The sequence below is a fragment of the Salmo salar genome, chromosome ssa17, assembly GCF_905237065.1.
Source record: "Salmo salar chromosome ssa17, Ssal_v3.1, whole genome shotgun sequence".
In the NCBI taxonomy this organism is placed as follows: Eukaryota; Metazoa; Chordata; class Actinopteri; order Salmoniformes; family Salmonidae; genus Salmo; species Salmo salar.
In genome coordinates this window covers 4,725,582-4,753,095 of record NC_059458.1, presented here as the reverse complement: position 1 = coordinate 4,753,095, position 27,514 = coordinate 4,725,582, and the positions used below count along the sequence as shown (strand labels likewise).

At 42.3% G+C, this 27,514-nt stretch overlaps 1 protein-coding gene across 4 annotated transcripts in view; it reads left to right on the top strand.

The window, feature by feature from the left end:
• The window catches only part of LOC106561208 (voltage-dependent calcium channel subunit alpha-2/delta-1), a 109,031-nt gene that overhangs the window by 48,146 nt on the left and 33,371 nt on the right, over positions 1-27,514 (top strand). For all 4 annotated transcript variants that reach the window (XM_045698743.1, XM_045698744.1, XM_045698746.1 and 1 more), the window contains exons 7-17: positions 5,249-5,380; positions 18,927-18,996; positions 19,169-19,219; positions 19,383-19,482; positions 23,381-23,539; positions 23,914-24,018; positions 24,598-24,676; positions 24,813-24,862; positions 25,140-25,229; positions 25,346-25,420; positions 25,574-25,654. In XM_045698743.1, coding sequence (XP_045554699.1) covers positions 5,249-5,380; positions 18,927-18,996; positions 19,169-19,219; positions 19,383-19,482; positions 23,381-23,539; positions 23,914-24,018; positions 24,598-24,676; positions 24,813-24,862; positions 25,140-25,229; positions 25,346-25,420; positions 25,574-25,654 — 992 coding nt within the window. The remainder of the gene's footprint in view (positions 1-5,248; positions 5,381-18,926; positions 18,997-19,168; positions 19,220-19,382; positions 19,483-23,380; positions 23,540-23,913; positions 24,019-24,597; positions 24,677-24,812; positions 24,863-25,139; positions 25,230-25,345; positions 25,421-25,573; positions 25,655-27,514) is intronic.

Below are 27,514 nucleotides of genomic sequence, written 5' to 3'. Positions count from 1 at the left end.
CCAATACAGGATACATATCTATCACGCTCACCCAATACAGGATACATATCTATCACACTCACCCAATACAGGATACATATCTATCACACTCACCCAATACAGGATACATATATATCTATCACACTCACCCAATACAGGATACATATATATCTATCACACACACCCAATACAGGATTCATATCTATCTATCACACAAACCCAATACAGGATACATATCTGTCACACACACCCAATACAGGATACATATCTGTCACACTCACCCAATACAGGATACATCTCTATCTATCACACACACCCAATACAGGATACATATCTATCACACAAACCCAATACAGAATACATCTCTATCTATCACACACACCCAATACAGGATACATATCTATCTATCACACAAACCCAATACAGGATACATATCTATCTATCACACACACCCAATACAGGATACATATCTATCACACACACCCAATACAGAATACATCTCTATCTATCACACACACCCAATACAGGATACATATCTATCTATCACACAAACCCAATACAGGAAACATATCTATCTATCACACACACCCAATACAGGATACATATCTATCACACACACCCAATACAGAATACATCTCTATCTATCACACACACCCAATACAGGATACATATCTATCTATCTATCACACACACCCAATACAGGATACATATCTATCTATCACACACCCAATACAGGATACATATCTATCTATCACACACCCAATACAGGATACATATCTATCACACACACCCAATACAGGATACATATCTATCACACAAACCCAATACAGAATACATCTCTATCTATCACACACACCCAATACAGGATACATATCTATCTATCACACAAACCCAATACAGGATACATATCTATCTATCACACACCCAATACAGGATACATATCTATCTATCACACACCCAATACAGGATACATATCTATCACACACACCCAATACAGGATACATATCTATCTATCTATCACACACACCCAATACAGGATACATATCTATCACGCACACACCCAATACAGGATACATATCTATCTATCACACACACCCAATACAGGATACATATCTATCTATCACACACACCCAATACAGGATACATATCTATCTATCTATCACACACACCCAATACAGGATACATATCTATCACACACACCCAATACAGAATACATCTCTATCTATCACACACACACAATACAGGATACATATCTATCTATCACACAAACCCAATACAGGATACATATCTGTCACACTCACCCAATACAGGATACATATCTATCTATCTATCTATCACACACACCCAATACAGGATACATATCTATCACACACACCCAATACTGGATACATATCTATCTATCACACACACCCAATACAGGATACATATCTATCTATCACACACACCCAATACAGGATACATATCTGTCACACTCACCCAATACAGGATACATATCTATCACACACACCCAATACAGGATACATATCTATCACACACACCCAATACAGGATACATATCTATCACACACACCCAATACAGGATACATATCTATCACACACACCCAATACAGGATACATATCTATCACACACACCCAATACAGGATACATATCTATCACACACCCAATACAGGATACATATCTATCTATCACACACACCTAATACAGGATACATATCTATCTATCACACACACCCAATACAGGATACATATCTATCACACACACCCAATACAGGATACATATCTATCACACACACCCAATACAGGATACATATCTATCACACACACCCAATACAGGATACATATCTATCTATCTATATCTATCTATCTATCTATCTATCTATCTATCTATCTATCTATCTATCTATCTATCTATCTATCTATCTATCTATCTATCTATCTATCTATCTATCTATCTATCTATCTATCTATCTATCTATCTATCTATCTATCTATCTATCTATCTATCTATCTATCTATCTATCTATCTATCTATCTATCTATCTATCTATCTATCTATCTATCTATCTATCTATCTATCTCTCACACTGACACTCACACTCACAATCACACAGACAGTGTGAGAGGGTGGTGAGGAGAGAGAAGGAGTGAGATGGAGACGTGTGTGTGTGTGTGGTCCATCCATCATAGTGAGTGTGACGTGATGGCGGTCTGGTCTCTCAGCTGTCTGTGTCTGTGTCATTACATTCATAATGCCTGTTCCCTCCCACAACATAGAGCATCCATCACACACAGACACACACAAGAAAAGACACATCCATCACTCTTCTCCACTCACCACCTGTGTCAGTCCACCTACCTCTCATATCCTCCTCAGTGTGAATCAGAACCTCAAACTGTGTTACACACACACACACACACACACACACACACACACACACACACACACACACACACACACACACACACACACACACACACACACACACACACACACACACACACACACACACGAGAGAGAAGGCTATCCATCAAACAGGCAATAAGTGGACCCTCGGGCTACAGGAGAGGGAGGAAGGACAGAGAGGAGGGAGAGAGAGATTAAGAGAAAGAAGGGATGTAATTGGGGTGAAGTTTAGCAACCAGTTGCCTAGAATGTGAATGACTATTAGGGATGGGCTTTTTAAATTTTTTTTCAACTGTTTCGAGTACTCTTATTATAATTTTTTGAGTACGCGAGTACTCAAATTAAATGAAAATTACTTTTACAACACAAGTCCCGCACTGGAAAAAAATATGTGCATTTATCTATATGCTAACAGCACGCAACAATGCCTAATTTATCATAACCATTACAGATAACAAGTTAGAATTGCTAAATTGCCCCATATACAGTTGAAGTCGGAAGTTTACATACACTTAGGTTGGTGTCATTAAAACTCGTTTTTCAACCACTACACTAATTTCTTGTTAACGAACTATAGTTTTGGCAAATCGGGTTAGGACATCTACTTTGTGCATGACACAAGTAATTCTTTTTTTAAATGCTAGATTAACTTCAAGCAAAACATTCGATTAGGAAATGTAGCTGGCTACATTCTTTCTATTATAAACATTAGAAATATGATGGCCATGCATTGTTTTAGCAAAAAAATACCTTGCTTTTTAATTGTAAGCCCATTTACTTGTGTGGCTGCTAGCTTAATAGAGTTGCACTTCTGTTGTCATCGGATGAAAATGAAGCTTTTTCTGAAGAATGTGTTGCACGAATGTATTTTCTGTAAAGGAAAACTATAGTTGCATGCCCTTGATCACTCAATTGAAGCAAACAACTACACTGAACTTCTAATCAAAACGCAGGTGAAATGGTTTAAAACCGATTTTTGATGTTCTGCGATTTGAAAATACAGATTTAGGTACTCTAAAGGTGTCAGCATGCTTCAGTTTGGCTGGCACCCAGTTGAACTCGGCTAGCTGAACTGAACGAGTGGTCGCATACTCCCCTTAAAGTACCTTCGCTTGAAAAATTTGAAAAAAGCGGCAATAGTACTGTTTGTCCATTTTGAGATGCTGTAGCCGGCATACACTTCCTCAAAATAGTCAGAATTAATCGAATGAATCCCTCACCGAAGTCCAAAACAAACAAAAACGTCCCTGTAATATATACACAAACTCGAAACAGCTTGATATCCGTGCCTAGCGCTTTGTTGCCACGGAGTATTTAAAAAAATATGGATCTCTGGTTAAAGATTGATTTTTGACATTAATTAGAGTACTCAAGTACTCGATTACTCATGCACTTCCCTAATAATTATAATTATAATGACATAGTGACTGATATGTTGTTCTCTGGTTAGCCTCTTCCCTGGTGGTGTTTGGATATCTTCTCTAATAGCTTTACTTATACACACACACACACACACACACACACACACACACACACACACACACACACACACACACACACACACACACACACACACACACACACACACACACACACACACACAGTTTTGTATAACTAACCTTGTGGGGACACACAATTCAGTCCCATTCAAAATCCTATTTTACATAACCCTAACCCTAACCTTAACCATACTTCTAACCTTAACCCTAACCCCCTAGAAATAGCATTTGACCTTGTATAGACCAAGTATATTTAAACACGTCCACGCTGGCATTCCTTTGTGTCTCCTGGGGTAAAGTGAAGAATGGTTGAATTAGTTAGTCAGGTCTAAATGCTAGCCCTTTGACACGGTCAGTTATTGCTTTGGGGGGGTGTAATATTTGCCCCTGTCTCCAGTGGGAGAGAGATGGAAGAGGGATGGAGAGTGGGCATGTGTCTGCATGTTAATTAATCTCCTGTCTGCGGAAACAGTCTGCAGCTTTATCTCTCTATAGAGGCATTGTCATCTGGAACTGTTTTGTCAAGATATGTTTGCGTTAGCCAACTCCTGTATTCGTTCGTTGTAATGCCAATGTCATGTTTGGCATGACAAGGAGTTGGCATTACATTTGTGTGAAAGAAAGATGGATGGAGAAGAGAGAGATGTGTGCGGGTGTGTGTGTCTAATCCTTGTGTAAGAGTGTGTACATATTGGTGTATCTGTGAATCGTTGACACAGTTCAGTGCTCTGCTTAGCTTAGTTCTCTTACACTTCATCCCTCTGTCTCGCATGCTCATGCATAAAGGACACACACCCCTCTCTCCTCTTGAATGTGCTTTGTTAAATATGACAGCTCAGACTGGGTTCAACTGTGTTCTGCCACCTCTGGTCTCTTTGCCCTCCCACCCCTATGGGTGGGCAGCTTCAGCTCAGTCCAGTCCAAGCTCTTCTCTGTCCTCGTACCCCAATGGTAGAGCCAGCTTCCCCCTGAAGCTAGGACAGCAGAGTCCCTGCCCATCTTCCAAAAACATCTGAAACCCGAGTATCTTAAATAATCCCACAACACCCTCCCCCCACTTCACACCACTTCCTCTTCCTTTCCCCCCTTACTAGCACTGACTCTGCTGATAGCTACGTTATTGAGGAAAATGTACTTACTATGATTGAGGTACGTGGTTGTCCCACCTAGCTATCTTAAGATGAATGTACTAACTGGAAGTCACTCTGGATAAGACCAAAACATGTCATGTTTCTACATTACACTTTTCACATTATTGTTGGTGGCATTGTGAATAGTAATCTTAATCCAACATCAACCTGTTTTGTGTGCGTGCGCGTGCGTGTGTGTGTGTGTGTGTGTGTGTGTGTGTGTGTGTGTGTGTGTAGCCACCATCGTGCTGAATGAATTGAACTGGACGGAGGCACTGGAGGGTGTGTTTAAGAAGAACAGAGAGGATGACCCTACTCTGCTCTGGCAGGTGTTTGGTAGTGCTACTGGACTGGCCCGATACTACCCAGGTAACATACACACACATACACATACACACACACATACACATACACAGAAAAGCCAAGGCAAGCTTTTTCAAGCAGAAATTTGCTTCCTGCAACACAAACTCAAAAAAGTTCTGGGACACTGTAAAGTCCATGGAGAATAAGAACACCTCCTGCCAGCTGCCCACTGCACTGAGGATAGGAAATTCTCACCACCGATAAACCCACTATAATTGAGAATTTCAATAAGCATTTTTCTACGGCTGGCCATGCTTTCCATCTGGCTACCCCTACCGTGGTCAACAGCACTGCACCCCCCACAGCTACTCGCCCAAGCCTTCTCCATTTCTCCTTCTCCCAAATCCAGTCAGCTGATGTTCTGAAAGAGCTGCAAAATCTGGACGCCTACAAATCAGCCGGGCTAGACAATCTGGACCCTTTCTTTCTAAAGTTATCTGCTGAAATTGTTGCAACCCCTATTACTAGCCTGTTCAACCTCTCTTTCGTGTCGTCTGAGATTCCCAAAGATTGGAAAGCAGCTGCGGTCATCCACCTCTTCAAAGGGGGGACACTCTTGACCCAAACTGCTACAGACCTATATCTATCCTACCCTGCCTTTCTAAGGTCTTGGAAAGCGAAGTCAACAAACAGATTACCGACCATTTCGAATCCCACCGCACCTTCTCCGCTATGCAATCTGGTTTCAGAGCTGGTCATGGGTGCACCTCAGCCACGCTCAAGGTCCTAAACGATATCATAACCGCCATCGATAAGAAACAATACTGTGCTGCCGTATTCATTGACCTGGCCAAGGCTTTCGACTCTGTCAATCACCACATCCTCATCGGCAGACTCAATAGCCTTGGTTTCTCAAATGATTGCCTCGCCTGGTTCACCAACTACTTGTCTGAGTTCAATGTGTCAAATCGGAGGGCCTGTTGTCTGGGCCTCTGACAGTCTCTATGGGGGTGCCACAGGGTTCAATTCTTGGGCCAACTCTTTTCTCTGTATACATCAATGATGTCGCTCTTGCTGCTGGTGAGTCTCTGATCCACCACTACGCAGATGACACCATTCTGTATACTTCTGGCCCTTCTTTGGACAGTGTTAACCTCTATGGGCTAGGTGGGACGCAAGCGTCCCTCCCGTGGTGCACTCCATCAACAGCAGGTGCATTTCAAGAGCGGCAAATTTGAATCACAAATAAATGTCAAAATTCAAATTTTTCAAACATACAACTATTTTACACCCTTTGAAAGATAAACATCTCCTTAATCTAACCACGTTTTACGATTTCAAAAAGGTTTTATGGCGAAACCATAAATTTAGAGTATGTTAGGACAGTACATTTACAAGATTTGTGTGTAATGTTTTGTCAATTCAAAGACAGGGTCACCAAAACCATAAAACCAGCTAAAATGATGCACTAACCTTTTACAATCTCCATCAGATGACACTCCTAGGACATTATGTTAGACAATGCATGCATTTTTAGTTCTATCAAGTTCATATTTATATCCAAAAACAGCGTTTTACTATGGCATTGATGTTGAGGAAATCGTTTCCCTCCAATCAAGTCAGCACCACAAATTAAATAATTAAAATTAGAAAACATTGGTAAAATATTATATTGTCATTTAAAGAATTATAGATTTACATCTCTTGAACGCAATCAACTTGCCAGATTTAAAAATAACCTTACTGGGAAATCACACTTTGCAATAATCTGAGCACTGCGCCCAGAAAAATACGCGTTGCGATACAGACTAGCCGTCATGTTGGGGAGATCTAAAATCGAAAATACTATGTAAATAATCCATTACCTTTGATTCTCTTCATCAGATGTCACTTCCAGGTATCACAGGTCCATAACGAATGTAGTTTTGTTCAAAAAAGCTCATCATTTATGTCCAAAAATCTCCGTCTTGTTAGCACATGATCTAAGCCCGCCGGACTTCACTTCATGAACGAGGGGAAAAAAATATATTTACGTTCGTTCAAACATGTCAAACGTTGTATAGCATAAATCATTAGGGCCTTTTTTAACCAGAACATGAATAATATTCAAGGTGGACGAATGCATTCTCTTTTATAACGTATTGGAACGAGGGTACCCAACATGAACTCGCGCGCCAGGTGTCTAATGGGCCATCATCGTTCCATGGCTCTTGTTCGGTCAGATCTCCCTCCAGAAGACTCAAAACACTTTGTAAAGGCTGGTGACATCTAGTGGAAGCAATAGGAAGTGCCAAAATATTCCTCAGCCCCTGTGTTTTTCAATGGCATAGGTTTAAAGGTAATACAACACATCAGGTATCCACTTCCTGTCAGAAAATGTCTCAGGGTTTTGCCTGCCAAATGAGTTCTGTTATACTCACAGACACCATTCAAACAGTTTTAGAAACTTTAGAGTGTTTTCTATCCATATATAATAAGTATATGCATATTCTAGTTACTGGGTAGGATTAGTAACCAGATTAAATCGGGTACATTTTTTTATCCAGCCGTGCAAATACTGCCCCCTAGCCCTAACAGGTTAACAACCCTCCAGACGAGCTTCAATGCCATAGAACTCTCCTTCCGTGGCCTCCAACTGCTCTTAAATACAAGTAAAACTAAATGCATGCTCTTCAACCGATCGCTGCCTGCACCTGCCCGCCCGTCCAGCATCACTACTCTGGACGGTTCTGACTTAGAATATGTGGACAACTACAAATACCTAGGTGTCTGGTTAGACTGTAAACTCTCCTTCCAGACTCACATCAAACATCTCCAATCCAAAGTTAAATCTAGAATTGGCTTCCTGTTTCGCAACAAAGCATCCTTCACTCATGCTGCCAAACATACCCTCGTAAAACTGACCACCCTACCGATCCTCGACTTCGGTGATGTCATTTACAAAATAGCCTCCAATCCCTACTCAATAAACTGGATGCAGTCTATCACAGTGCCATCCGTTTTGTCACCAAAGCCCCATGTACTACCCACCACTGCGACCTGTACGCTCTCGTTGGCTGGCCCTCGCTTCATACTCGTCGCCAAACCCACTGGCTCCAGGTCATCTACAAGACCCTGCTAGGTAAAGTCCCCCCTTATCTCAGCTCACTGGTCACCATAGCAGCACCCACCTGTAGCACACACTCCAGCAGGTATATCTCTCTGGTCACCCCCAAAGCCAATTCCTCCTTTGGCCGTCTCTCCTTCCAGTTCTCTGCTGCCAATGACTGGAACGAACTACAAAAATCTCTGAAACTGAAAACACTTATCTCCTTCACTAGCTTTAAGCACCAGCTGTCAGAGCAGCTCACAGCTCACTGCACCTGTACATAGCCCATCTATAATTTAGCCCAAACAACTACCTCTTCCCCTACTGTATTTATATATTTATTTATTTTGCTCCTTTGCACCTCATTATTTCTATTTCTACTTTGCACTTTCTTCCACTACAAATCTACCATTCCAGTGTTTTACTTGCTATATTATATTTACTTTGCCACCATGGCCTTTTTTGCCTTCACCTCCCTTATCTCACCTCATTTGCTCACATTGTATATAGACTTATTTTTCGACTGTATTATTATTATTGACTGTGTGTTTGTTTTACTCCATGTGTAACTCTGTGTTGTTGTATGTGTCGAACTGCTTTCCTTTATCTTGGCCAGGTCGCAATTGTAAATAAGAACTTGTTCTCAACTTGCCTACCTGGTTAAATAAAGGTGAAATAAATAAATAAATAAACACACACACACACACACACACACACATACACACACACACACACACACACACACATGCATACATACACACATGCACACAGACATACACACGCATACACACACACACACATACACATACCCACACACACACGTACACACACATACACACATACATACATACACACACACGTACACATATACACACACACATACACACACACACATACACATTCACATACCCACACATACACACACACACACACACACACCGCGCATACACACAGACGCATACACACACACACACACACATACACGTACACACATATACACATACACACATACACACACACACACACACACACACACACACACACACACACACACACACACACACACACACACACACACACACACACACACCATACATACACATTGAGGCAATAATATCATTGTTAAGTTACTGTTAACGTTTATTTAACTAGACAAGTCAGTTAAGAACAAATTGTTATTTACAATGATGGCCTACCGGGGAACAGTGAGTTAACTGCCTTGTTCATGGGCAGAACGACATATTTTTACTTTGTCGGCTCGGGGATTGGATCCAGCCCAATGCTCTAACCACTAGGGTACTGTGCCCCCCCCCAATGCACCAACAAACAACAAAATGAACACAAGAGAAAGACAAAGGACAACAAAAATCGTAACAGCAAGGCCAACTGAATATGTTTGAGTGCATGTATGGCACTATTTACATGTGTGAGTGACTGTGTATGTACACATTTATGCATTTGAATGAGAGTGTGTGTACAGTGGAAAGAAAAAGTATGTGAACCCTTTGGAATTATCTGGATTTCTGCATAAATTGGTTATAAAATTTGATCTGACCTTCATCTAAGTCAGAGCAATAGACAAACACAATCTGCTTAAACTAATAACACACACATTATTGTATTTTTCTTGTCTATTTTGAAACATTCACAGTGTAGGTTGGAAAAAGTATGTGAACCCCTAGGCTAATGACTTCTCCAAAAGGTAATTGGAGTCAGGAGTCAGCTATCCTGGAGTACAATCATTGAGACGAGATTGGAGATGTTGGTTAGAACTGCCTTGCCCTATAAAAAAATACTCACAAAATTTGAGTTTGCTATTCACAAGAAGCATTGCCTGATGTGAACCATGCCTCAAACAAAAGAGATCTCAGAAGACCCAAGATTAATAATTGTTGACTTGCATAAAGCTGGATAGGGTTACAAAAGTATCTCTTGATGTTCATCAGTCCACGGTTAGACAAATTGTCTATAAATGGAGAAAGTTCAGCACTGTTGCTACTCTCCCTAGGAGTGGCCGTCCTGCAAAGATGACTGCAAGAGCACAGTGCAGAATGCTCAATGAGGTTAAGAAGAATCTTAGAGTGTTTGCTAAAGACTTATAAAGAAATCTCTGGAACATGCTAACATCTCTGTTGACGAGGATACGATACATAAAACACTAAACAAGAATGGTGTTCATGGGAGGACATCACGGAAGAAGCCACTGCTGTCCAAAAAAACCCATTGCTGCACGTCTGAAGTTCGCAAAGAGCATCCGGATGGCAAAATATTCTGTGGACAGATTAAACTAAAATTGAGTTGTTTGAAAGGAACACGCAACACTATGTGTGGAGAAAAAAAAGCTCAGCACACCAACATCAAAACCTCCTCCCAACTGTAAAGTTTGGTGGTGGGAGCATCGTGGTTTGGAGCTGCTTTGCTATCTCAGGGCCTGGACAGCTAGCTATCATCGACGGAAAAATGAATTCCCAAATTTATCAAGACATTTTGCAGGAGAATATAAGGCTTTCTGTCCGCCAATTGATGCAACAGGACAATGACCCAAAACACAGAAGTAAATCAACAACAGAATGGCTGCAACAGAAGAAAATATGCTTTCTGGAGTGGCCCAGTCAGACCTCAAACCGATTGAGATGCTGTAGCATGACCTCAAGAGAGTGCTTCACACCAGACATCCCAAGAATATTGCTGAACTGAAACAGTTTTGTAAAGAGGAATGGTCCAAAATTCCTCCTGACCGTTGTGCAAGGTCTGATCCGCAACTACAGAAAACATTTGGTTGAGGTTATTGCTGCCAAAGTAGGGTCAACCAGTTATTAAAACCAAGTGTTCACATACTTTTTCCACCCTGCACTGTGAATGTTTACACGGTGTGTTCAATAAAGACATGAAAACATATCGTTGTTTGTGTGTTATTAGTTTAATCAGACTGTGTTTGTCTATTGTTGTGACTTAGATGAAGATCAGATAATATTTTATGACCAATTTATGCAGAAGTTCAGGTAATTCCAAAGGGTTCACATACTGTTTCTTGCCACTGTATATGCATGTGTACAAACACCTGTACTGCATCAGCCTCAGGCAAACTGACATTAGCTGTAACAACATTGCCCATTAGTGTCATTCAAACTTACTTTTTGTTATGTTTTATTTTTAAACTTTTATCTTTGACCATCATTCTATCCCCCGCCCAACAACTCCACTCCCACTTGTCTCAAATTCCACATCCCAACCCTCAGCTTCCCTCAGCCCATCCTACCTATCTCTGCTGGCCACCCTCTTCAGATTTCTACGCAACATATATCTTTCAGCTATGCTGTGATGTTTAACATACAATTTCAATCTATCTAATCGAATAGAATCCACAGATTGCGAGTTGAAGATAAGTACTTTTACTAAGAGTATTATTATAGAGTATATCTCTCCAGGTTGCCCAACAGTACTATTTCTAGTGTCAATTTTAGATAAATGTTATGCATTTTCAGCGATTCCTGAACCTGAGACCAGAAACAGGCGACCTGAGGACAAAACCAAAATAACTGGTATTTTGATTCTGTGTCCTCACAACAAAATCTGCAGAGCTTCGATGATTGTATGCCCCAAATATTCAACATTTTGTTGGGGGCAAGAATTCTATATAATAATTTCAGCTGAAAAGCACAATGTCTTGAATCTTGTGTTGTTTTATATACAGTATCAACTCACACACCCTATACCAAATAAAATGGTATTTGTCACATACACATGGTTAGCCATGTGTACCATGGAATCGGTACATCAAACATCTTTTCCCAACTATTTTGTAATCTGTATGGCACAGCTGTCAACATCCTGGTCCTCAAATGAAACTGGTATACTTTCCTATTTATGCTATTTTTATTCCTCCGCCAGTTTTTATCCTTTATATTGGGCAGACAGACCAGTTCCCTACATTACGCCGTCCCGCTGCCACCTGCCTCCTCCATTTTTTAGGTGTCAATTGCTTATATTCTTGGATTAAGCAGACCTTCCCATACAATTCTGATAACTCCATGAAAGACATAACTCTACCATTCCAATTTACAATATAATTTAAAATAAAAACAAAATACCCTTTTCAAACATCTTTCCCATAAATACAGGTATTTTATTAACCAACATATTTGAGTTCAGCCATAATATTGGTTGTAATATTTGTTCTATCTTTTCAGGGGGGTGAAATTGAAATTGTAGCCAGCTCTGCAATACATGTTTAATTAATCATTCATTTTCAATTAATCAAAAATGAGACATGGCAATCTGCACAAAGACAAAAAGGCAATTTTTAAACAATGGATGAGCTTTTCTTAGTAATCTACTTGAGAATCATTTAGGGTTCAAGTAAAACTTTTCAATAAGTGAAGCTTTTATAGAGAGGTTTAGTGCTTTTTTTAAATGATCTCAACCCACCCAATTCATATTCATTATATAGATAGGCACGCTTTATCTTCTCTGGTTTAGCATCCCAGATAAAGCAAAATATTTTTGCTCATATGGTTTGAAAAACGAATCATCAGCAGTAGGCAGCACCATAAGTAAGTGAGTAAACTGAGTTATGACTATGGAGTTAATTAGGGCAATTTTTCCATAAGTAGACAGGTGTTTACCTCTCCATGGTTGCAGGATCTTGTCTATTTTTACAAGTTTCATTGTGGAGAACTCATGTATATAGTTTGTGATATGAATACCAAGTATGTCTACTTCACCTTCAGCCCATTATATAGGTAAACTGCAGGGTAATGTAAAAGTTGTCTTTTTTAAAGATCTAATATGTAATATTGTACACTTATCATAATTAGGTCCATAAAAGTTATCTAGATCTTCAATGAGACATTGCAGGGATCTAGCTTGTGGACTTAATATAAAACTTGTCATCAGCATACATGGACACCTTTGTTTTAAGCCTGTCACATCTACTCCTGCAACGCCCTCTACTGCTCTTCCGATGTCTCCTTGACCTGCCGCCTCCCCCGGTGCTCTTTCCCGTTCTCTCTCTGTGTGTGTGTGTGTGTGTGTGTGTGTGTGTGTGTGTGTGTGTGTGTGTGTGTGCGTGTGCGTGTGTGTGTGGGCGGAGACAGGTGTGCTGGAGTCAGAGTAGATCCCCACCAGCTGCAACCTAATCCATAATCAAGACCTCTACTATTACTCAGCCCTGCCACTTCCACGCTGCCAGATCGTAATCTCTGCTCATTCTGCCCCCTCTGACTCTGGTCCCTGTCTCCAGTCTCACGTCTCATCATCCTGCTACTCTGTCCTGGATTCCTCACTCTACTACTCCCTTGGATTCCCCTCCGGACCTACTTACCCTGTCTCAACCCCTCTCGCTCCAGCCTCAGCCTCCGCACCTGGTTTCCAGCAACCCGCCCATGCTTCCCCTGACCTGCACTCCATCTCTCCCCTGTGTTTCAATAAATACCTTGGTTACTTCATCCCAGTCTCCTCATCTGAGTCTGCTCTTGGGTTCCCCTGTTCCACTCAGTGTAACAAATCCTTGGATTTCTAATCCTGTAATGTTGTTATTTGATCTGATTTTAATAGCTAGCATTTCGATGTCCAAAACAAATAGATATGGTGACAGCGGACACCCTAGTTTAACTCCTCTTGACAAATCAAAACTCTCTGAGAAATAGCCGCAATTTACTATTATACACCTGGGGTTGCTATACATTACTTTTACCCATTTTATAAGAAAATGGCCGAAATTGAAAAAATCCAGGCATTTATAAATAAAATCCAGTCTTACTTTATCAAAGGCCTTTTCAAAATCTGCTATAAATACCAGGCCTGGCTTCTTAGATGTTTTTTATGATGTTCTATTATTTCTAGTAGTTGTCATATATTATCTCCAATATATCGTCCATGTAAAAAAACCCTGTCTGATCAGGATGAACAATACCTGGTAAATCCTTTTTATTTCTGAGTGCTATGCATTTCGCTAGTATTTTTTGCATCACAACATTAAAGTGTAAGAGGCCTCCAGTTTTTAAGATAGACTGGATTATTATTGCCATCTTGTTTTAATAATAGTGAAGTCAGACCTTTCCACTTAGTACCTGACAGACTACCATTTCTATAGGAGTAGCTAACAATGGAGCTTTGAGTATATCAAAAAGGGATTGATATACCTCTACCGGTATACCATCAAGCCCTGTGGTTTTTCCAGACTGAAAGGATTTAAGGATCTGCCCCTTTTTTCAATTTTCATCTAAAATGACATACCCAAATCTAACTGCCTGTAGCTCAGGCCCTGAGGCAAGGATATGCATATTCTTGGTACCATTTGAAAGGAAACACTTTGAAGTTTGTAGGAGAATATAACACATTAGATCTGGTAAAATATAATACAAAGAAATAAACATCCGTTTATTAAATATGTTTTTGGTACCACCACCTTTGAAATTTTACATTTACATTTTAGTCATTTAGCAGACGCTCTTATCCAGAGCAACTTACTGTAGTGAATGCATACATTTCATTTCATGCATTTTTCTATTTTTTTTTATACAAAAAAATAAATGTTTGTACTGGCCTCCCGTGGGAATCAAACCCACAATCCTGGCGTTGCACACAGCATGCTGGTGTTGCAAACACCATGCTCTACCAACTGAGCCACAGGGAAGGCTGAGAAATGCAAGAGAAAGGCCATAATGTATTATTCCAGCCCAGGTGCAATATAGATTTTGGCCACTAGATGGCAGCAGTTTTAGACTGATCCAGTGAACCATTGCATTTCTGTTCAAAATTTTGTATGAAGACTGCCCAATTTGTTTATTAATACATTTTCATGTTCAAAACTGTGCACTCTCCTCAAACAATAGCATGGCATTCTTTCACTGTAATAGCTACTGTAAATTGGACAGTGCAGTTAGAGTAACAAGAATTTAAGCTTTCTGACAATATCAGATATGTCTATGTCCTGGGAGATTTTCTTGTTACATACAACCTCATGATAATTGCATTAGCCTGCTAGCTCAACGTCCCGTAAGGGACCCACCGATCCTGAAGAGGTTTTAATAGCCTCAAAAAGTTATTCCTCTGTAATTTGGCCTTCTGATCTTTCTGTACATTTGTTCATTTTCAATTTTTTTTATTATTTGGAAAGAATTCCTTACAGTAATTGTCATTCAGTGGGTGAGGATGAGACGAAAAAGAGAACATCTGTCACGCTGATAAGAAGGATTTTGGAGACAGGCGCAGGAATACACAATAGGGATTTTTAATACACCCAAAACAAACACGTATACAAAAACAGTGGGCTGTACCCAAACAAAAGAGCGAGGGTAAACCTTGTTTAACAACACGGGACGATACCCGTAATACACAATATATATATAGCATGCAGCATAACAGCTGCACCAACGCATAGGTACTCACACCACTAACAGACATGGGAACAATAACTGACAAAGACAGAGGGAACAGAGGGCACATATATAACATACTGATCAGGGGAAATGGGGAACTGTGGGGGGGGGATTGGAGGGCTGGTGGCCTGGCAGTTGGGAGCTTGGGCCGGTGGCTTATGGTTCGCTGGTTTGGGTCCCCGTTTTTAGACCTTGTGGGAGATCTGTCGACGTGCCCTTGAGCAGAGCGTTGACCCTGGTTGCTTCTGTGTGTCGCTCTGGATGTCTGGAGTCTAACAGACTCGCTCTGGAGTCTGTTAGATAACTAATGTGATGTAGTTGTTGAGCGGCTTCACTGCAAGTATATTGTATGTTTTAAATATTCAATGAAAATAATTACTGTATCCTAGTTTCTAGTAGTTTGTTTATACTGTAAGCATATAAACAAAGTCACAATTTTTCCATGGTTTCTATATTTAATATACTTAACGCATTAACCTAGATAGGAGCTAGACTGTAGGCATTCAAAAGGAAGTCGGTAGTAGTGGTTGTTTCTGAACTCTATTTCATGCTGTAGCAGGTGGGTGTATCATATAGGCGTGATGAAACAACAACCTTTCTTAGACTTAATTGAAGAGTCACATTGTCACAAATGCATACATTTCATACTATTGTAATTTACTCCTATCAAAAGTAAAACTTACTTTAATGTTTGGATGGTAAACTAAAGATGAGGATAATGTTCAGCAACTATTTGTTCCATGGTTTCAGTGTTAAATAGGCTATTTAAGGGTATATCAGTTTGGATAGTAAACTGTGTATTGTAGGGATTCTAACCCAGTGTCACTATCATCGTAGGAAGGAGACCGAAGCGCAGCGTGGGTATCGTTCCACATCTTTATTTCTATGTGAAACTATGCAACACATACAATAAACTATAAAACAAAACAACAAAACCGTGACGAAGAGGTGCAACATGCACTAACTCAAAATAATCTCCCACAAACACAAGTGGGAAAAACAAGTACTTAAATATGATCCCCAATTAGAGACAATGATGACCAGCTGCCTCTAATTGGGAATCATACGAAAACCCCAACATAGAAAAATAAACTAGAACACAACATAGAAAACTTAAACTAAACAAAAAAAACAGTCACGCCCTGACCGACTCTACCATAGAAAAATACAAGCTCTCTATGGTCAGGACATGACAGTACCCCCCCCCAAAGGTGCGGACTCCGGCCGCAAACCCTGAAACCAAAAGGGAGGGTTAGGGGGGGTGTCTAGTGTTGGTGGCGGCTCAGGTGCAGGACGAAGAACCTTCTCATCCCGCGGATCCTCCAGCATCGGAGGCGGTTCTGGTGCAGGACGACAAACCTTCTCATCGTGCGAATCCGCCATCATAGGTGGAAGCTCTGGACCGCCGACCAACGTTGGAGGCTCTGGACCGCCACAGGAGGCTCTGGACCGTGGGCCGTCTCAGGAGGCTCCGGACCGTGGGCCGTCTCAGGAGGTTCCGGACCGTGGGCCGTCTCAGGAGGTTCCGGACCGTGGGCCGTCTCAGGAGGTTCCGGACCGAGGACCGTCGCCGGAAGCTCCGGACCGAGGACCGTCGCCGGAAGCTCTGGACCGGGAACCGTCGCCGGAAGCTCTGGACCGGGGACTATCGCCGGAAGCTCTGGACTGGGGACTGTCGCCGGACTGGGCAGGCGCACTGGAGGCGTTGTGCGTGGAGCCGGGACAGGTGGCACCAAACTGGTGACACGCACTTCAGGACGAGTGCGAGGTGCAGGCATAGGACGTACTGGACTGGGAACTGTCGCCGGAAGCTCTGGACTGGGAACTGTCGCCGGAAGCTCTTGAACGGGAAGGCACACTGGAGGCCTGATGTGTGGGGCCGGCACAGGTGGCGCCAGACTAGTGACACGCACTTCAGGGCGAGTGCAGGGAGCAGGCACAGGACGTACTGGACTGAGGACACGCACTTCAGGGAGAGTGCGAGTAGGAGGCACAGGACGTACCTGACTGAGGACACGCACTCCAGGGAGAGTGCGAGGAGGAGGCACAGGACGCACTGGGCTGTGGAAGCACTCTGGAGACCTGGTGCGTAGAACCGGTGCAGGATATACTGGACCGTGGAGGTGCACTGGAGGTCTGGAGCGTAGAATTGGCACAACCCGTCCTGGCTGAACGCTCACTTTAGCCCGGCAAGTGCGGGCGCTGGCACAGGACGAACTGGGCTGTGAATGCGCACTGGCGACACAGTGCGTAGAGCTGGCGCAGGATATCCTGGACCGAGGAGGCGTACTGGAGACCAGGAGTGCTGAGCCGGCACAACTCGTTCTGGCTGAATGCTCACCTACCTTAGCTCAGCAAATGCGGGGCGCAGGCACAGTGCGCACCGGGATATGAATGCGCACTGGAGATACAGTGCACATCACTGCATAACACGGTGCCTGACTGGTCCCTCGGGGAGTTGGCTCAGGTTTAAACCCTGACTCCGCCAATCTCCCCGTGTGCCCCCCCACACACACACACACACCATTTTTTGGGGAGCTGCCTCTTGGGCTTCCGCTGTTTCTGTGACTCCCGATCTCGTCGCCGTTCCTCCCTCGCTGCTTCCACCTGTTCCCATGAGAGGCGATCCCATCCGGCCTGGCTCTCCTCCCACGTCCAGGATCCTTTGCCGTCCAGGATGTTCTCCCATGTCCATTCCTCCTGGCCACGTTGCTTGGTCCTCTGGTGGTGGGAGATTCTGTCACGATCGTCATAGGAAGGAGACCAAAGGGTATCGTTCCACATCTTTATTTCTATGTGAAACTATGCAAGACATACAATAAACTATAAAACAAAACCGTGACGAAGAGGTGCAACATGCACTAACTCAAAATGATTTCCCACAAACACAAGTGGGAAAAACAACTACTTAAATATGATCCCCAATTAGAGACAACGATGACCAGCTGCCTCTAATTGGGAATCCTACCAACATAGAAAAAGAAACTAGAACACAACATAGAAAAATTAAACTACACAAAACCCCCCAGTCACGCCCTGACCTACTCTACCATAGAAACACTCGAGCTCTCTATGGTCAGGACGTGACACCCAGTTTCACAGTACAGTATTGTTGTTAACCCAGACTCTGTGTCCTCTCCAGCCTCTCCATGGATGGATGCTCGGAAGACCCCCAGTAAAATCGACCTGTACGACGTACGCAGGAGACCCTGGTGAGAAACCTCTTTCTCTCTCTCTCACACGCATTCATGCACACCAGAAACCAGATTCTGTATGCACAATAAATGTGTATAAGAGTTCATAACCATTGTATGCACTGTGTTTTTAACCTATGTGTGTACTGTGAGTATGTTTATAACCTCTGTGTGTATGTGCTGTGTGAAGGTACATTCAGGGAGCTGCCTCACCCAAGGACATGCTGATCCTAGTGGACGCGTGAGTCACAACACACACTTCACTATTACACTACCGCACAGTAACACTATACCCTACTATCCAAACATAGTACAGTATACCAGAGTACTGTACCTCCCTGTTGTCTGGCTGACCCTAAGTCTTATTCTGTGGTTTGAATGTAACTGTGTCCATGTCTCAATAGGAGTGGCAGTGTGTCTGGTCTGACTCTGAAGCTGATCAGGACCTCTGTCGGTGAGATGCTGGAGACTCTGTCTGATGATGACTATGTCAACGTGGTCTATGTAAGTATATATACATTCATTCATTCATTCATAGAGAGAGAGAGAGACGGAGAGATGGGGGTGGTTGAGAAGTAATGAAGTATGGATTTCTCCATTGTCGGCCTCTCTCTTTAAAACAGGCCAGTAATGAAATGCCCTCTGTTCAATTTGGGGAGTGGGATCACAACTACCCAGTACTCCCAGGACCACTCAGTACACCAGCCCAAGAGTGCTACTCAGAGAACCATGTGAAATACTTATCCATCACTCTCTTTCCTCTCGCTCTTTATCTCTCAAAGATGAACTCCGATTACAATCAACTAGAACCAACTAGAGAACAATTGAACCCTGGTTGAACCCTGGTTGAACCCTGGTTGAACCCAATGGTTAACAACAATATTAATACGTTACTGCACTATGTCTACAGTAAGGCATTCTACAGTTGTGTTTACATACACACTGAGAAACCAGTTGCGGTCTCCAACACTGTGGTGATGTAAGGCTGGAATATTGTTGATTTGGATCCCCATTAGCTTTTTGAGAAGCATCAGCTATTCTTCCTGGGGTCCACAAAAACACACAACATGACAAGTAACAAAGCACTGATAGACAAGAACAGTCACACTCATTTGTTATACAAAGATATACAAACAATACAACAACAAAAATTATACAAACAATACAACAACAAAAATAATGTGTGTTACAGTGTGTCTGTGTGGGTCCCCTCACCGTCCCGCCGTTCAATGATAAGTTTTCATTATCTGTTATTGGATTACCTTAAATCAACTGGTGCAGATGGTGTCCTCCTAGTACCACATCATGAGCACGTGTGCGCACACACACACACACACACACACACACACACACACACACACACACACACACACACATCCTCCTGTCCTGTGGGTATTATAACCTGACACTAATTCATTCATCTCTAATATTACCAATAAATCCTTGTTCATTAACAGCAGCCTAGGGACTAAACTGACATTTGGACACACACACATCCCTAACGTTATTGGGTTGTCAGACTAATACAGATATCTTTGTCTTAGTGTGTGTGTTCAGCTCTTTTCTCTTGCCAGTTCAGTGTTGTTAGCTAGCCATTTGCAGCTAGGCAGTCCTGTGGCCTAAGTGAACAGGGAGGCTGTACTGGGATTAGGGACTAAAGATTAGCTCTCTGCTCAGTGTAATCTGTAATCCAACCCCAACCCATCTCTCTCTCTCTCTCTCTCTCTCTCTCACACACACACACACTGGGGCTCAGCTAATATGATCACAGGGGAACAAGGGAATTACATACAAATACACTGAAACACATTCATAATGGACATCCAATATTATACAGTGTATATATACTGTATAATGAACAAAAATATAAACGCAACATGTAACAACACTTAGTGAGCATTTATCCTTTGCCAAGATAATCCATCCACCTGACACGTGTGGCATATCAAGAAGCTGATTAAACAGCATGATCATTACACAGGTGCACCTTGTGCTTGGGACAATAAAAGGCCACTTTCAAATGTGCAGTTTTGTCACACAACATAATGCCACAGATGTCTCAAGTTTTGAAGGACGTGCAATTGGTATGCTGAATGCAGGGATGTCCACCAGAGCTGTTGCCAGAGGATTGAATGTTCACTTCTCTACCATAAGCCGCCTCCAACGTCATTTTAGAGAATTTGGCAGTAGGTCCAACCGGCCTCACAACCGCAGACCACGTGTAACCATGCTAGCCCAGGATCTCCACATCCGGCTTCTTCACCTGCGGGATCGTCAAAGACCAGCCACCCGGACAGCTGATGAAACTATGGGTTTACACAACAAAAGAATATCTGCACAAACTGTCAGAAACCATCTAAGGGAAGCTCATCTGCATGCTTGTCGTCCTCACCAGAGTCTTGACCTGACTGCAGTTCGGCGTCATCACCGACTTTAATGGGCAAATGCTCACCTCCGATGGCCACTGGCACGGTGGAGAAGTGTGCTCTTCACGTATGAATCCCTGTTTCAACTGTACCAGACAAATGTCAGACAGCGTGTATGCTGTCGTGTGGGCGAGCGGTTTGCTGATCAACATTGTGAACAGAGGGCCCCATGGTGGCAGTGGGGTTATGGTATGGGCAGGCATAAGCTACGGACAACGAACACAATTGCATTTTAACGATGGCAATATGAATGCACATCACCTCATGTTTCAGCATGATAATGGCCCCATGTTTCAGCATGATAATGGCCCCATGTTGCAAGATACTGACTGGTTTTCTGACCCACATCCCTACCTTTTTTAAGGTATCTGTGACCAACAGATGCATATCTGTATTCCCAGTCATGTGAAATCCATAGATTAGGGTCTAATGAAGTAATTTAAATTGACTGATTTCCTTATATGAACTTATATAAAAATATTGTTTCATGTTGTGTTTATATTTTTGGTCTGTGTATATATAGGAAAGGGGGTGGAGATGTGGGGGAAGAGTCTGGTTGAGAGAATGCCAAGAGTGTGCAAAGCTGTCAAGGCAAATGGTGGCTACTTTGAAGAATCTCAAATATAAAATATATTTTGTTAGATTTGTTTAACACTTTTTTTGGTTACTACATGATTCCATATGTGTTATTTCATAGTTTTGATGTCTTCACTATTTTACAATGTAGAAAATAGTAAAAATATATGTTCATTTTTGTCATTTAGCAGACACTCTCTTGGAGTGCCAGATGGGCGTGTTTGCACTTTTGGGACTATTCCATTGGTTCCATTCTGCCACGCAAGCTCAATCGAGCGCAGCTAAAGTCTCAGATATACTACCCATGGAAATGTTCACATTTACATGAATACTCAGCATGCCCACTAAATTGTCTCATGCACTGGATAAGGCTATGAAGTATCTCCTAGCATGAATTAATTAGATATGGAAGAGAAATACTTTCTCATTTACACACCTCCTCTCTCTCTCATCCTTTCCCTTCCTCCTTTCTTCCTCTTACTTCCTCTTTCTCTTCCTCCCACCCTTCTTCTCACCCTCCTCTCCTCTCCTTTTAATAGATTAGGTGATTAAAGAGCACATTGGTGTGTGTGTGTGTGTGTGTGTGTGTGTGTGTGTGTGTGTGTGTGTGTGTGTGTGTGTGTGTCCATGCTGTCTCCTAAGCTCAGTCTTCATGTCAGACAAGCGAAGCCTTGAAATTGCCTTCCAGTCTAAGTGGTGTCTCTGTCACTCAGTTAGAAACATCAAAGTTGTCACACGAATGCAGATACATGCGCGCACACACACACAAACACACATGCATGCACATACCCAGTCAAATTCTGCTAGTCTCCATGGATGCATGTATCTGCTGCCCCCATTCGCTGATTAACAGGCACATTGATTGGTTCAGATCAATGGGTTGCAGCATTGTTTAGAAAGACAATACAGCCAAGAGTTGTACCATGGCTATTCTCTCTGCATAATATTATTACTGGGATCAAAACAGTGATAGTGTTTTGGTGTGTGTAAGTATGTCTTCTATCTGTAGCCTCCCCCATTCTAACAGGTACAATACATCTACTCAGGTCTCAGAGCACTCAATCTGGAGCATCTGTTGATTTGGCTGCCAAGGTGTGTGTGTGTGTGTGTGTGTGTGTGTGTGTGTGTGTGTGTGTGTGTGTGTGTGTGTGTGTGTGTGTGTGTGTGTGTGTGTGTGTGTGTGTGTGTGTGTGTGTGTGTGTGTGTGTTATTTCCTCTCTAATGAGAGTGTGCTAGTAGAGGGAGTCTTGTTTCCATGGTACCAGATCATGAAGTTGAGAGGATGCAGAGTAATTTGCAACACTTGATGAATGTGTCTGTTTACCACTGCATGATAGTAGTCATGGCCAGGTGTGTGTGCATGCGTAAATGTCTAACCTCTATATGTCTCCCTCTACCAGTTCAACACCAGGGTGAATAACACAGCGTGTTTTGACCACCTGGTCCAGGCCAACGTGAGGAATAAGAAGATCCTGAAGGATGCTGTTCAGAACATCTCTGCTAAAGGCATCACCAACTACACCAAAGGATTTGAGTTTGCCTTCGAACAGCTCTATGCAGTAAGAGTCCCGATGCTCTGTTTAGAAGTATAACACAGTTGTTACACGTATGTATAATGACAATCCTTGCTCCAGCAGATTTACATTGAAGTTTCAGGAACATACTTCATATAAAATGTACAAAGTGTCACCTGTGAGCTCTGCTCTTTCTCTTATGATAGATTATGATGAGACACTGCCCTCTGCTGGTTATAGCGGTATTTCTACTTTCTAGCCCAGTGACCAACAAGTTCCTGGGTGTGTAGGATTTTACTCCAGTCTTTTACTACCCTCGATTTTAGTCATCAGCTACTCAGTAGTACCTTCCTAAGCACAATCAGGTGTGTTAGGATTGGCAACCCATGTTCTCTATATGGCGTGGTTTCTCTATGCAGACTAACGTCACCAGAGCCAACTGTAACAAGATCATCATGCTGTTCACTGATGGAGGAGAGGAGAGAGCGTCGGCCATACTGCAGAAATACAACGCTGACAAGAAGGTACAGTTTCAACACACACTACAATGTATAATCCGCCTAGTCGGCGACCCATAGTAGTAAATATGAAAAGCAGGTCTGAATGATGAAGGGAAACAGAGTGATGGCTTGGTCGGATATTGAGGAAGTATTCTGTGTGCTGATCCTATGGTTTATACAGGTGGAGGCCAGATAATCACTACACTCACTCACTCACACACACACACACACACACACACACACACACACACACACACACACACACACACACAGATCAGTCTCAGTTACTGTCAGCCATCCCCTCTAGCAGATATGAAGTGTGTGATGATAACTCTGCCAAAGCTGCTGTTTCTGCTCAGCACATGAAAGGAGACTGTGAGGATGGGAGGTAGAGAGAGCATGGTAACTCCATCCTCAGCCCTTCACAAACCAACTCCTGTCTACACTGTAACAGTAGTCCTACCCAATAGTTAGAGTTGATATTCTATGGCCCATAATAACCTCTCAGACACAGTACCTAACTATAGTTGTTAACTTCTATCACACACCTTACAGTTCAATGTGGATGTGTCTTTAACAGATTCACACGGCTCTGTGTTCTAGGTGCGTATCTTCACCTTCTCAGTGGGTCAACACAACTATGATAAAGGTCCAGTCCAGTGGATGGCCTGCGCTAATAAAGGTAGGATACCTTGTTGTTGTTGTTTGTGCTAAATATTAAGCACAGGTAGTACTGTGTATCATTAGAGTTTCCATGTTGGGTCTGCTTATGTAGATAGCTAATGTCCTGATCTTAGTCCATTGTCTGTTTCTCCCAGGATACTTCTATGAGATTCCTTCTATTGGAGCCATACGCATCAACACTCAGGTGATAATAAGCATTCTGCATGAACTTGTGTTTGCGTGTGTGTTTAATTTATTCCGACGTGTATGTGGTTGACTTTGTCTGAAACGTGTGTATTCGGCGGCAGGTAGCATAGCGGTTAAGAGTGTTGGGCCAGTAACCGAAAGCTGACTAGGTGAAGAATCTGTCGATGTGCCCTTGAGCAAGGCATTTAACCCCATTTGCTCCTGTAAGTCGCTCTGGATAAGAGCGGGTGCTAAATGACTAAATTGATTCAAAAGAGTGTATTTGTGTATTGTAGGAGTACCTGGATGTCCTGGGCAGACCCATGGTTCTAGCTGACCAGCTGGCCAAGCAGGTCCAGTGGACTAATGTCTACCTTGACGCTCTGGTATCACATCACTTCTATCCCACAATGCACCTCACCAAAATCTACCTCCACGCTGGAGGTTTCTGAAACCCAATAACGATGACTTACATTTAGCTTTCTTTTTCTGTGTATGTTAGGAGCTAGGTCTGGTCATCACAGGAACCCTACCTGTCTTCAACAAGACCAAGTATAAAGATGAATCGGGTTTAGAGGTAATCCACACACGCATGCAGGCACACACACACCAATTCTTTCTGAAAATAATCCCATCCCAACATTAAACACCCATAGCCTCTAAGTCAACACGACTCTTAGTGTTCAATTTGAAATGAAAATGTTGACCTCCCTGCATCTTTCCCTCTCAGATTCAGAACCAGTTGATCCTAGGGGTGATGGGGATTGACGTGTCACTAGATGACATCAAGAAGCTCACACCGCGCTTCACTGTGAGTGACACACACACTAACACACCAGAACACTCCTTACTCTCCTACTTCAGTCTCGGTGAGAAAAGGCCTTAACACTAACTGCATTTTGATCTTTTGTCCGAATTCCGAAAAAATACAGATTCGGATTTAGACACACTAAACCATTCACAACAAGTCTGATGCGCTTTTCCCTCCAGACAGGCTTGGCCTATTTTAGGAAACTTTCTGAATGGACGTGACGGACTTATACGCGCACACACACCTACCTAAAAGAACCCATCAATCAAAGCCACCTGCAGCGTATCTCACTCAGACACATAAGCAAATCACATTTCTTCTTTCACAAAAAACGTATTAAAAAACTTGCCTTAGCTGCAAATCCTTTCTGTAGGATATCAAAAACGAGCCTCCATTGTAGGATAATGCAAAGTCAATGTAGCTTATCTTATAAATTGACAAGGAACGTTTTAAGGGGGAGATATAGGCAGCTGTGATATAGGCTATATGAAGATGTAATTGACAACCATTGGAAAATAGAAGCGCATGCACGCAACCTGTCTAAAGCCTAATGATCAGCCATTGATTAATTTTAATGAAGCAGTGGGAGGTTATGTATTTTAATTTGAGTCCTTTATCTAAATTTGTGCAACCACTTAATGATAAGGCGGAGAGTTTTTTGTCTCATCCTTTTAGGGTTGCACAGGTGGCCGCCAAGATTCACTTTAGCAGGCCTATAATATATAGCTATATTAACTTTTAACTTACACAACTCTCTGTTTACGTCACTGTTTCCTTCTTGAGCAATTCACAAATCTCTGCTGGCAACTCCACTGGCCTATCTCTTCCCCCTCATAGCTCTTAAACAACCAGCAATATAGTTTGAAACTTATTTTGAGCAATTTTTTTTAACTAATAAGCCTAGGCCTATTAGAGGAGAGAAGCATCGATCGATCCTCTTCGTTGCTGAATGGCTATAAAATAGGCTACATCAGCGTTTCCCAAACTAGAGCTCGTGACCCCATGTGGGGTCACCTGGTTCGCTTGGTTCATAGAGCCGGGGTTACATCGGTAACCTCCAGTAGCCCCTAGATGGAGTTGTAATAAACGGAACCGTTTCTGTTTTCTACCTACATAATGTATCTCTTTCTATTGAACCGTTTAATCTACAAAATATTATGACCCCATCTCTGAAAGATAACTCTGAGACAGTATGGTTTCTGTTTCCTTCTACAAGCTGGGCAGGACTCGTTAGAACATAGTTGACGAGACCAGGCACAAAATCAGACTGGATGAAGAAGAACATCACTAGCTAGGGTCCCATCCAACTGGTGACCAATTTTCATACCAATATTCTAAAATCTGCATAAGGAATGCCATTTCCAGTGGGGTTTCTACCAAACGGACTTGTTGCAGATAAAAATCAGTGTGTGATGATGTAGTGCACACAAAATGTACTTTTTCCACATATGTTTTCATGCACCAAATAGAAATCTAAAGTTCAATGTGTTTCCATCGCATTTTCAGCTCTACCGAGCATCAAGATCACTGTGCACTTTCACCACCCTGTCAAGTTCATCATAACTTATTTTATCTGTAGCCGAATAAACTGCATGGTGTCCAGAGTCGTGGTGGGAGGACCACACACCATCATCGCGTGACTCCAAGTTTACTTCGATATGATGGTTATATCTATATTTGCGCATAAAGGTGTTTCCACCGCCATTTCTGGCATAATTAATTATACTGACACAAAAAGATCTCATGATGTTGAATGAACAAATGATCTGTCGGCATTTATAAAATTGTACCGAAACTTCCTGTTTACATTTTCGTGATAGGTGTTGTATTTCCTCGCATAAATCTGTGGATGGAAACGTG